This window comes from Musa acuminata, chromosome BXJ3-10, assembly GCF_036884655.1.
Source record: "Musa acuminata AAA Group cultivar baxijiao chromosome BXJ3-10, Cavendish_Baxijiao_AAA, whole genome shotgun sequence".
Lineage (NCBI taxonomy): Eukaryota > Viridiplantae > Streptophyta > Magnoliopsida > Zingiberales > Musaceae > Musa > Musa acuminata.
In genome coordinates this window covers 27,344,387-27,355,615 of record NC_088358.1, presented here as the reverse complement: position 1 = coordinate 27,355,615, position 11,229 = coordinate 27,344,387, and the positions used below count along the sequence as shown (strand labels likewise).

General features: G+C 39.7%; 2 protein-coding genes across 6 annotated transcripts; one reads left to right on the top strand and one right to left on the bottom strand.

The window, feature by feature from the left end:
- The first annotated feature begins 840 nt into the window (after positions 1–840).
- On the top strand, positions 841–8,975 carry LOC103968431 (adenylylsulfatase HINT3). 5 transcript variants are annotated; one of them, XR_010502006.1, is made up of 13 exons: positions 842–1,191; positions 2,224–2,279; positions 3,590–3,647; positions 4,814–4,880; positions 5,899–5,954; positions 6,036–6,089; positions 6,163–6,329; positions 6,489–6,878; positions 6,976–7,083; positions 8,048–8,184; positions 8,292–8,479; positions 8,579–8,653; positions 8,795–8,932. XR_010502006.1 is itself a non-coding variant. In XM_009381653.3 (7 exons), the coding sequence occupies exons 1-7, from the start codon at positions 979–981 to the stop codon at positions 6,268–6,270; spliced, it is 612 nt and encodes a 203-aa protein (XP_009379928.2). In that variant the 5' UTR covers positions 842–978; the 3' UTR covers positions 6,271–6,476. The 5 variants fall into 5 exon arrangements, 1 of the variants encoding a protein (XP_009379928.2); XR_010502007.1 differs by having other exon boundaries at positions 841–1,191; positions 5,899–5,942; positions 6,976–8,184; XR_010502005.1 differs by having other exon boundaries at positions 6,976–8,184; positions 8,837–8,975.
- LOC135651960 (protein VERNALIZATION 3-like) lies at positions 8,489–10,456 on the bottom strand. The gene is made up of 5 exons (XM_065172633.1): positions 10,203–10,456; positions 9,565–9,626; positions 9,416–9,456; positions 8,798–9,014; positions 8,489–8,664 (listed from the first exon to the last, which is right to left on the bottom strand). The coding sequence occupies exons 1-5, from the start codon at positions 10,392–10,394 to the stop codon at positions 8,634–8,636; spliced, it is 543 nt and encodes a 180-aa protein (XP_065028705.1). The 5' UTR covers positions 10,395–10,456; the 3' UTR covers positions 8,489–8,633.
- Positions 10,457–11,229: the final 773 nt, after the last annotated feature.

Genomic DNA, 11,229 nt, shown 5'->3' with positions numbered 1-11,229 from the left:
ACAAGAAATTCGCCGAACACTTTTGTTATTAACTTGAAGCCATGCTTTTCCATGACATCTTATGTCACAAAAATTGTTCTTTCCATAGTTAAATCTTTCATTGATTGCATAGTTTTCATGTAGGTTGGCACGATTAATAAAAATATTCTTTTATAGTGTTGTTTTCACTGGTAGGTTAATAAAAATATTCTTTTATTAATTACTAGCCAGAAGCATCATCAATCATCGTTTTTTAATCTACAACTGCTTGTGATATCGGTTCTCTTGTAGTCTGACTGTATTTTTCCGAGAAAAGAAGGTATTTTGATTGCTTCTCCACTTTGGTTGAATGACTCGGTATTAACTCCTCATTCTCTTTCTCTTGCTATCTTAATTTTTGTATTTATTGTGCCAATAAAACCTCGAAGCCCCCAAATCAACAGTTGATCAATATAGGAAAACAATTAGAGCTGAATTGTGTTAAATCTCTATCCAAGACGGATAATGAAAGCTTAAAAATATATGTGTGTGTATGTATATAATACATAGGAAAAAATATGAAACAAAAAGAATAATCATTAAATCAGGCTCAGGAGATTTTGTTAGAAACGCTAATTTAAGAAATAAAAGCAACAATTACTCAATTTACTTTTGTAAGATAATAATGGATATTCCAAACCTGATAAATGGGTATCTGAATAATGGAATACCTCATTAGTAGCAAATTAGATATATGTATAGATAAATTAAGAGGAGAAAAAAGCGGGGCCGCAGCAACAACGAATCGGCAAAAGCTGGTGGTTGTCTCGGGGCGGTGAAGGAACTCGGACACTCATTTATTATTTTCTTTTACTGGAGACTTTTGTCAACCACTTGCAGCCGTGGACTGCGGCTGCCTCTTCTGTGCTGATTAGAGAGAGAGAGAGAGAGAGAGAGAGTTCCACGGTGACACCACTCCAGCCAGATTCCGCTCTCTACCGTCGTCCCGTCCTCTCCTAGATGGCCCAGCGCCGCCTCGCCGTCCTCTCTTCCCACCTCCTCCAAACCGACCCTGTACTCCCATCAGCCACGCACCGGCGGGCGGGGCCCGTCGAACCTTTGGATCTCGCCTCCACTTCATCCTGCTGCGCTGGCGGAGGCGACGCTGGACGGGATGAGGAGAAGGGATGCGTCTTTTGTAGGATCATCCGTGATGAATCCCCCGCATTCAAGGTAGAATATACTCCTTTGATCAGTTTATGCTATTTGATACCGGATTTAGTCGTACTAGATACTTTCTCGAACGACTTGGAGTGTTGATGGGTTTTATTTGTCCATATTAGAACTCATATTCGCTTTCTTCTTTTTAGTTTCGTTTTCTAAAAAAGCTGCTTATGAATATCGTTATGTTCTTCTTCTGGCTTTTATTCTCTCTTTTTCCCAATTTGATTCCTTGTATATTATTCTGGCCTAATCTTGAGAATCACAACCTCTTCATGTACATAGGCTACTAATGATCGTTCGTCGCTTGGTTAGTAAATTAGTACAAGTGGCCTAGCTGGGCTATTCATCTAGAGGGAGTTAGTATTGCTTGCTTGGGGCCTCAAAGTAGGTTGAGTCAGATGGAACGAGATGGAAGGCTTTTGCTCTACTAAGAAAATTGATGTGGCCTTTTCACTCTTAAGAACTGGTTTGGGTCCTTTATTTTAGGTTTCTGTTAGACATGTGCTTTAAGCCAGCTAATCTTAATAATAACCAAAAAAGAGAGAATTACCAAAATTTGGGTGTTCAGATGAAAATAATATCATTGTTTTGGATTTTCAATTAAACAAATATGAGATACGATTACATCTTGTCGTAGGTCAGACTTGTTAGCAAATTGATTTAGCTGTCCAATCTTTTGATTGGACCATAAGCAGGAACCAAACTTTTCGTCGATACTGAACGTAATTGCATTGGAAAGAATCGTTTTCGATTTCAATGTGCCTATTTGGTGGGCTCAGAAGAATTTGGTGTTAATGGACAAAATGAAGAAACCAAATAAAGGTAAAATAATTGACCTATAATTGAGTCTTTTGATAACCTTTGAATTCTCTTGTATCGATGCTTGTGATCCTTGATCTGATGTATTGACTTTTGCCATGATTTTTACTCTCTTTTTCACTCCAAACACTAATCTTATGCTAAATGTATATTTGGAATCTTGTAGTTGTTACCATACGTTGGCCTCAATTTTTATCTCTTACCTTGTATTCTTGTTGGCAGCTTTATGAAGATGATGTATGCATCTGTATTTTGGACTCTAACCCATTGATTTTGGGGTAAAGTATCTCCACTGCACTATGATTATGTTTTCTTAAAGTGCAAAGATGTTTTTTAGAACTCAAACAGCCATTGCTATGACAATGCACTGAAACCATAAATTTTTAAAATGATAAAATATTGTAGAGGTATTGTGAGTATTTCATCAGTTTTTATTTGGGTTTTGAACACTTAGGCAAAGTTACATTTTTATTTTCATGAATCTTTCCATAAATATGTTGTTTTATACGATATTTTCTTTACCTGATCATGAGTATGAAGTAAAAAAAATGGGTGGCAACCTTTGATTTGTGCCGGTCAGCCTGATCAGACTCATGTATACCAATTTTCGTGCTCACCAGTCAGTTCATAGTTAAGGTTGGTTGATTTTATAGACAAATCCAGGTACGATGTCCATATGGGCCAATTTCTTTTATTCTACAGTTAGCATCGATCCAGACTTGAGCATCAAACCTATCTAAGCCAACTTGTTTCAAAAATAACATGATCATCTTATGCTAAGCTTGCCAACTTGGACAACGTGATGATCTATTTGAGGTTTTGGGTTAGTCTTAGTCGTGCTTTGCCTGACTTGAACGTAATTCAATCCAGCCTGGTCACCAGCTTTTTTGTCATGTTATACTCTTGATTAGCTTTTTGTAGAATTATGCACCTAGATTCTTGAGGCTAATGTTTCTCAAGCAATGGTTGTTGTGAATTGTGAAAACATTTTGGCGAAAGTAAATCCCTCCCAAGCTCATTTTTGTTGACTAACTCAGAGGCTACCTATCAAACTGGATAGGGCAGTTTGAAGGCATCAATTTTAAGCCATACATTTAACATAGCGCTAGGCTGGTTTCAGAACAAAGGTCAAGTACAAGTTCCATATATAATTAGGATTAACCAGATCTAACTTGATCTGCTGACGATATAAGAAGAGGGTAATTAGTCTTGTTTAGACATGTTACTATATCTCCATCCGACCAAATTGTTGTAAAGTTTGGGTGTCTCAGTTTGGGTTAAATATTTGACATGTTAGTGGCACTGATCAGTGGCCAATCTTACTAGCATACGAAACCTGATCAATGTGTTGCCAACCCTATGTTTAGTGAACTGTGACCTTTTTCTTTTCTTTGATGGTAGTAACTGAATATGAATTGCTTAATAGAAGATGAAACTTGAAATTGCTTGTAGTTGGTAGACTACGAATTTCAAATATTTAAAAATGGGATCATACGATTGCCTATGTTTTACTCTTTATGCCTTCTTAGTTATTTTCTAGTTTTTATGAGTTGTGATGTTCAATTTCTTTTGGTCTTTTCTTGTATAGGCACTCGCTTATCATCCCAAAGTCACATTTTCCTTCACTGGAAGCGACTCCACCTCCTGTGAGTTCTCTGTATCTTTCTTTGTGTAAACTTGTAATGTTGATTTTTGAAGTCTGTTTAGGTGATAACTTTTACTATCTGTATTACTAGCCTTTCATCTGCAAAATGTGAAGAGAGGCTCCTCAATAAATTTTATTGGGACACCTTCGATCCTGGACTAACAGAATCTCTGTTCTTTTGATTTATTTGTCTGTCTGATCCCACCATGGGGCACTGCTAAATCATTTTTCTTTTTTGTTTCCTGTTTATCAAATTAGAACATATAAACTGAGGAAATCTCTGGGGATTGTATGTTTTTCATTTCTTCTGATGGTCTGTCATACCGGTTTTCATAATAGATGGATGTTGCAAATTTCTCTTTCTGCAATCTGCTTGAGGAGCATTACTGATTATGGTGTTCATTTGGAGTGGATCTTTTAAAGCCGTCTATCTAGATGCACATGCATACGTATTAAATATGAATCAATAGATGCAGTGAAACAAAGGTTCATATATTGTTTGATATCCCTTGATCATGCCAGTCAAAATGTTCCATCTCTTTTCTTTATTAATTCTCAGGATCTTTATCATATGGCGAAGCTAAGAAATATTGCTAGCTGCCACAGGTTCGGTCCTTAATGCATTTGCCATGGCAATTGGAAATGCATAGACCTTGGAGATGAAATAAAGAAACATTTTCTAATGCTTAACCAGCTTTTGTATCGTAGAAAAGCCAGTTTTATACTCCTTCAAACATCAAAATTCCCCTAATTATTGAACTAATGTCATATTCCAGTAGTGTCCAACTTTGATTGATTTATATCACTCTGGTTGATTTATCATCTAAAATTTGTGCTAAGAAATTGCCTACATATGTAAAACATGCTTTAAGTGAAAAAAAAAAAAACTTGTGACAAGGGATGGATGACTTCATTGCTTCTGTTCTATATTCGATACCTCCGTTTGAAGACTTCTCCGGCTGAGCTTTACTAGGATGAAAGCTGTCATGATATATATACCATTACAAGGACTTCTATCCTCCTTACAAATAATATGTACTCTATCCTACTCATTTTCTAACATCCAATTGTACATGTCTTTTTTATTGAAACAACTTACAAATTCATCACTTCAAATAAAATGAGAAGGATATTTGACTGCCTTATTTTTGCATGTTTTTGATTCAGGTTGTAGCAGCCATGTGTTCCAAGATACCATTTCTCAGCAGTTGTATAATGAAAGCTACTCAATGTGGTAGGTGGAACATGTTCAAGAATTCTCTTGATTAACTATTTAATAATCTTCTTTCCTTATATCTAATAAAACTTTTGTTTTATCAGTGGTTTAATTGCATCTTGCTTCTCATGGAACCATTGTCGTCTTTATCTTATCACTTATTCTGTTGGAGAACTCCTTTTACAAACTTGTTAGCCCGCCTTTGCCACATCGACCACTGCATGCCTAACATTGTTTTATTTCATCATGGTTTAGAAATTTAAAACTAATGTCTAAGAGAATACATGATTTTTCTAGATGGTCTACACAGATTATTGTCTTTGTTTCATCCTTACTTTTGAGTGTTATTTTATAAGCAATCTTGCTGGTAGTAATTCTTGCCAACAAAAACTTCCACTTCTTTTTTGGATGAAGCTTTCCGTGCTTATTGGGTCTTAAAGTGGGTAGTAAAATATTTTTTTCTTTGTTTTTCATCTTTGATATCTCTGTAATAATGCTTTGATTTATTGCATTGAGTATTAATTAAATCCTTCATATTATCACTTATAATATGTGCTTTTCTTTCAAATCACAAATTGTCTCACATCATGATTCTTACATCCGGTAGGGAGCTTGCATGGAAATATGTCCACTTCAAGTGGTTGGTTCTACCCATGCTTTAAAGTCCTGCTCAGTCTCCATTACTCGGACTCCAAAACCTGGCACCATGAAACAAATGCCCTACCAATCCCTCCTCTACCTTTTAGTTTCTTCTTTGTAGTATGATAGTACCTGTTTTTGCATCCTTTAGGGACTCTATTCTTTCTAATGTTCCTTTGCATGAACTTAAACTTATAATTAGAAACCAATGTCATCAACGGCGACCCTCGACCCACTGAAGGATGAGTTGCCTGAGTCTGATCCTCATTTAAGCTATTTGCTACTGGGAAAATCGAATCAAATGTCAAAAAATGGATAAAGAAACCTTTTGAGTACCTCTTTCTTATCATCATGTTTAAGTGGTTGATTTCACCTGATTGATTTGCTTGCTAAACAGATTCATTCAATTTATTGGTCAACAATGGATCAGCGGCAGGGCAAGTAATATTTCATGTTAGTGCTCAACAGATGGTCTCAGTTTGTAAATGGCGGCTGTGTATTTACCTGATTCCATTTAACCTTCATCTTCTGCAGACTCATCTTCACATAATTCCTCGAAAAGCCGGAGACGAACTATGGCGTTCTGAGGTGAGACAACCGGTAAACTCTTCTCATCCTGCCCACCTTAATCCACTTACTTTTACAGACTTATGACATGCAGAGTTGTAGAAGGCACCCCATCGAATCAAACCAGGAAATCGACCATCTCGTGAATTCAATCAGGCATCTGGTTTCTTCTTCTTCTTCTTCTTCTTCTTCCCAGCAATAGCTGCCGATCTAATACACGGATCGTCCCAAAGAATCTGCAAGATTAGGGATCCCAACTTGGTATACTATTTGCTCAAAACTTTGTATATTTATGAATATGCTATTATTATCGTCTATTTAAATCGGTTTATCGCACTAATCATAATTCTGAAGTCTGTAACAGTTAGCCTCAGATTCTGACATTTTATGAGCTCTTCATTTGCTTTCCTTTTTCTGTAGTGAAAACCCACGGAAGAGCCATTAAAAAAATCTGTACAATCATAATAAAATAAGTATAATTGTGACCGAAGATTAGATGCATGGGAGTTCCTCCAGCATGGGATGGTGGATAAAGAAGAGTGTTTCCAAATAAGCATTTGAATATGGAGTTGATTTCATTACCATCACAGTGCGTCCAACACACTCCCTTCCCATCCTCCACCTGATCTCAATGAAGGCTGCTCAGAGTCTGCAAGCGGTCGACGGCGTCGAGCTCGCGAGCAGGCGCTTCTTCTTACGGCGGCGGCGGCGGCGGCGGCGGCAGCGGGGTGCAGGCACTTGCAGTCGACGCAGACTCAGGCCACCATGTTCTCCCTCCCTCAAACTGTGCTACTCCTTTGAGCTCCTCAGGTGGTCTGCTCCAACTCTTCTCCATCGTCTTCATATTTCCTGAGGAATCAGAGATTTTGACGCGTAATGATAGGCACTGATCCCAATCTAATGGCAGGGCATCACCATGGAGTTGTATGTAGGTCAACGCTGCAAGTCCTGGTTCGATGACCAGGCGTTCGTGCTCTCGCTTAAGATCCATGGAGGCGGGCCAAGTGGAAGCTCCGTAACGCCGCCCACCTTCTCCCCTTCCCTTCCTCTCCATGGACTCTCTTCCTTGACCTGTGTGTACACGGCCGGAGCTTCTCCGACGCTCCTTACACTGATTTGGCCTCGTCCAACCCCCACCAAAAGGTTGGGAGTGCAGCGACGCCTTTAAATGCCTCCACGAACGATACCAGTGGGGTTGGGATCGTCTCCGAGTGCTGCACAGTCATCGGGCTGCGCCTCTAGAAATCCCAAGCCCAGGTACGCGGCAATGGATGGTCTTGATGTGGGGATCGGACGAGCGGATCCTAACCGCACATCATCCTTGCCGTAGACCTCTAAGAAAAATATACACGACGACTACATAAGAAGTGCAAACTTAATATTCGCTATAAGAGTATACAAAAGTTCTGAGCAAACAGTGTTTGAAAAAAAAAAAGTCTAAACAAATAATAAAGGATTAAATTATACGAAAATATTTAAGAGGAAATATATCTAAAGAACATATAATAATACATTCTTTCAAGAAAAATATTGGGGTGTCTAAGTTTCACTATTTATCATTAGGGAGCGTGGATGACACCGTCATCCTCGTACGGCTACACCATCGACTCCCATGAACTCATTCGAGTGGGTGAGCATTCATGAGCAGTTGGTTCCCACAAGACAACACAGCCTGTGGTGTGATGTGACTTCTACAGCTCACCAGCAGCAACCACTACAATAAATTAAGGTCATGAAGGCTTGAGGTCATTTTAATGTTTGAGGTCATAACCACCGTGAGTTTAATGTTGCAGTACATATCTGTGAGTCAAGGTGATCGATATTTGACTCGATGACTTGGGCACAGAGATAGATCTTGACATTGTTATGTAACAATGTCTTGCCACCCACGGACAAATCATGAAACTTTAGATCAATGTGTTTTGCTCTGTGTTTTCTGGATTGATATTTGACACATTATATATCTTTCTAAATGTTAGGCATTTAAGATCACAGTTACGTTTGCATGTTTGCTATCACCTACCTACGGAAGATGAGCCTCGGGACTTGGCATTGAAGCTTTTCTGTAGAGCCTACGAGGTTTGATTGCAACAAAGGGGATCTCAGGTTCAATGGAGTATGGAACTGTTTCCTCTCTTTTCGAATCAACTCTCTTCGTATTCTTGATTTGGAATCCTTAATGCATGTATGTAATTTAATTTTGATTTGGCTCGTTTTGTGCAGATTGAATTTGATCGGGTGTGGCATTGGGCGATTATGAGAGCCTTCCTGCAGCAAACGCTCAGGCATTTCCAGATGCTAATGCTATCCTTTCTTCCTCGAACAGATAAGAAGAGACAGGACTTCTGCTCATGCCAAATAGCATCGACATCTTCGCTTCGTCAAATCACTGATACAAGCAAGTTCCCCAGGTAGGAGAATGGAACAGACAGACATGAACACAAAGTAGTTAGGAAAGCTTTTTAAATTAAAGCACGCATCTCATCCATCTTTGCATGGCTGCGCTGTAGGTCTTCCTGATCTGCCTACCGAGAAATCTTTGCAGTCCAAAGAAGACCATCATCATCACATCCATCCATTGACAGGTTGGTAGCACCTTTCAATTCGGCAAAAAAAGTTCATCAGTCTTCACATAGAACTAACTAACTCTTAGTGGATCTAACTAAATATGCACAAAGCACATTATGTTTTTAGATGAAGTTGAGCTCTATTGATCTGATATGTAGTACCTTCTTCCACCGCACCCATTCTCCCTCTGGCTGTTGAAGAACATGGCAGCAACAGGATCCCCGAGGTTGTAGACTGCTGCAAAGTCTCTTGTGCTGAAGTTTTGCCTCCATCCCGGTGCATAGATTGTTTGCCGGACGGATTGCCGGAACAGCACAAACACAAAGCGATGGATTCCAGAGATGGGTCGGGGACTCTCATAGGTGACTATCTCGTTCCCTGAAACATACAATTACATTTTTTTTTTTTTTTACTAGTAAAGAAATATAAATATCATTCATTCCTTCTAAGAACTTAAGCTAATAGACGAGGCATAATTTTAATTTTAATTTATTTTTTAACATTTTTCCCCTACTTATATGTGGTAGACGAATCAAACTCGAAACATCAAATTAATGGATTTTCTTTTTCAACTGTGATTTGGACAAAATCTTTCGCTTTTGTGTTCGATGATAATAGATTGAGGCATGATGTTAGTAGAATATTACCCTCTGATTTGGATTTATTTTTCTTGATCCATGTCCTTCAACTATATGTTTGCTAGTCTATCTCAAGCATGGAGGACATGAAACATAAAAAGGAATAAATGCCATTATAGTGAGCAATGTGTTCTAACTCACCATAACTGGCATTTGTTGTTTCTGGGATGTCTGTCACCAACCTACCACAAGATAGAACAATTAGCAGTTAATTTATGAGGAAAAGAGATATATATATATATATATATATAACTTTTAGGCTGCATGTAATTGTAGCAAGCTCATCTTACCAATGCAGATACTCTCTCTTGGTTGGAGTGCTGGGGCTTGGTGCATCAGGGTCCACCATCACCTGATCACATACCCCCATCATGGTTAGCACAGGCATTAAGAGGGCTACTTAGTCAGATGCAACTGAAAGATGATCAAACGCGACAAAAGCATTAAGAAGTCATTGCCATTGGATGATCATGGCAATAACGGTAGGTGTTTCCTAGAACCAAAGTACCCTTCTCCTAGCTCATTCTGGCATCTCTGCTCGTCTTGTGTGAGCAGGCTGAGGATGCGGAGAAGATGTGTGCTGGTGAACAGTACAAGAAAGTCAATCATTCTTGTCATTCCAAAGTCAGCAGACAAAAAGCTTGAACAGTGATCTCAAACCCCAACGAGGATTCTGTGACTGCTGTCCTGGTTTCTACCTCCAGCCCAAAAACCACTGTGCATCTTTACCCTGAGTTAGGGTGGACTTTTGGCTAAACCCAACTCTCTCAAGACATTTCACTGTTGATGGTGATGGCGATCGAACTTGACTAATAAAGTCAAGTAACTTATTATTATTACATAAGTGATAGATTTAAATTTCTAATATATGCAACATAATTATATCATAGATAAATTAATATAATGCTTTCAATCAACGGACACTTACAAGCGTGTAAAGCGTCCTCATGTCACGTCCTCTGATCTCGACCCTGGGCTCGTCGGCGATCGTCGAAGGTTTGAGCTCGGACCCATTGATCAGCTCCTTGTTGTTGTAAATCACCTTCAAGTTTGCGGACTTGACGAATGGGTCCAGGATGTCACCGACGACATTGCCGATGACTAGCGGATCCCTCGACATGATCAAACAACACAGAGAAAAAGGAGACTTGCAACCGAGTTTACAAGACAAAAAGTGTTGGATACGGTGGCTCGTTTGCAATGGCAGGGGAGAGTAGAGGTCGATGCATTTTTATAGAGCAGGAGCCCGATGGGAATCCGGTCTTGCTCGAATCAAAGGAGGTGTAAACAATGTTGTGATACGAATAAAACGCGTCGAGAGGCTCCACCATTTGGGCCTCCACAGGGACAGTGGGCGATTGGCATGACACCATGGCGAATCAAATCATCTGCTGGAATTGTTCGCATGATCTGGATCCTCTGGGAGGAGTGATAGGGTACATGGGAGGGAGGGGAAGAAAAAGTGGGCTTCCTTTTGACCTGCCTCCTGCAAGTGTCACCCGGAGATGTTGTGCCCCGGTGCTGGAATAAGAGGAGTTGTAAGCCCCTGGGGCGAGGAAGAACATGGTGGTGGCTTTTTGGCTTTTGATGGCTTCTCTGGCCACCTACCGTAGTATCATGGCAGATGACTTGGGTTCGGGCATGTCACTCCACTACATCCCTGTTTTCTCATAGGGGTTGGGGGCATATTGGACGTGGTGGAGAGGAGGGAGAATCCAAGTGTTTGTGTGGATTGTCTAATGATGTCAGCAGTGGAAAAATGGGTCAAGATGCTCTGCTTTTTAGCATTCTCTCTACCATTGGCCCTCTTGCGTCTGCCGTCCGGTAAGTCCACGTAAGGTTGTCGTTCTCCAGATTTGAGTTCCTTGCTTTTGATTGATCTAAGCGATCCATATACATAGAGATATCAATATAGGTTTTGGGGAGAGTGTCAATACACTCAAGTTAGCTCTAAA

Excerpts from the sequence above, each read along its gene's own strand:
- LOC103968431 (XM_009381653.3), top strand. The coding sequence starts at position 979 with ATGGCCCAGCGCCGCCTCGCCGTCCTCTCTTCCCACCTCCTCCAAACC. Across the intron at positions 1,192-2,223 it reads ATGAATCCCCCGCATTCAAG|CTTTATGAAGATGATGTATG; the intron begins GTAGAATATACT and ends TCTTGTTGGCAG. Across the intron at positions 5,955-6,035 it reads CAGGGCAAGTAATATTTCAT|ACTCATCTTCACATAATTCC; the intron begins GTTAGTGCTCAA and ends CATCTTCTGCAG.
- LOC135651960 (XM_065172633.1), bottom strand. The coding sequence starts at position 10,394 with ATGTCGAGGGATCCGCTAGTCATCGGCAATGTCGTCGGTGACATCCTG. Across the intron at positions 9,627-10,202 it reads TGAGGACGCTTTACACGCTT|GTGATGGTGGACCCTGATGC; the intron begins GTAAGTGTCCGT and ends GTATGTGATCAG. Across the intron at positions 9,015-9,415 it reads AACAACAAATGCCAGTTATG|GGAACGAGATAGTCACCTAT; the intron begins GTGAGTTAGAAC and ends TGTATGTTTCAG.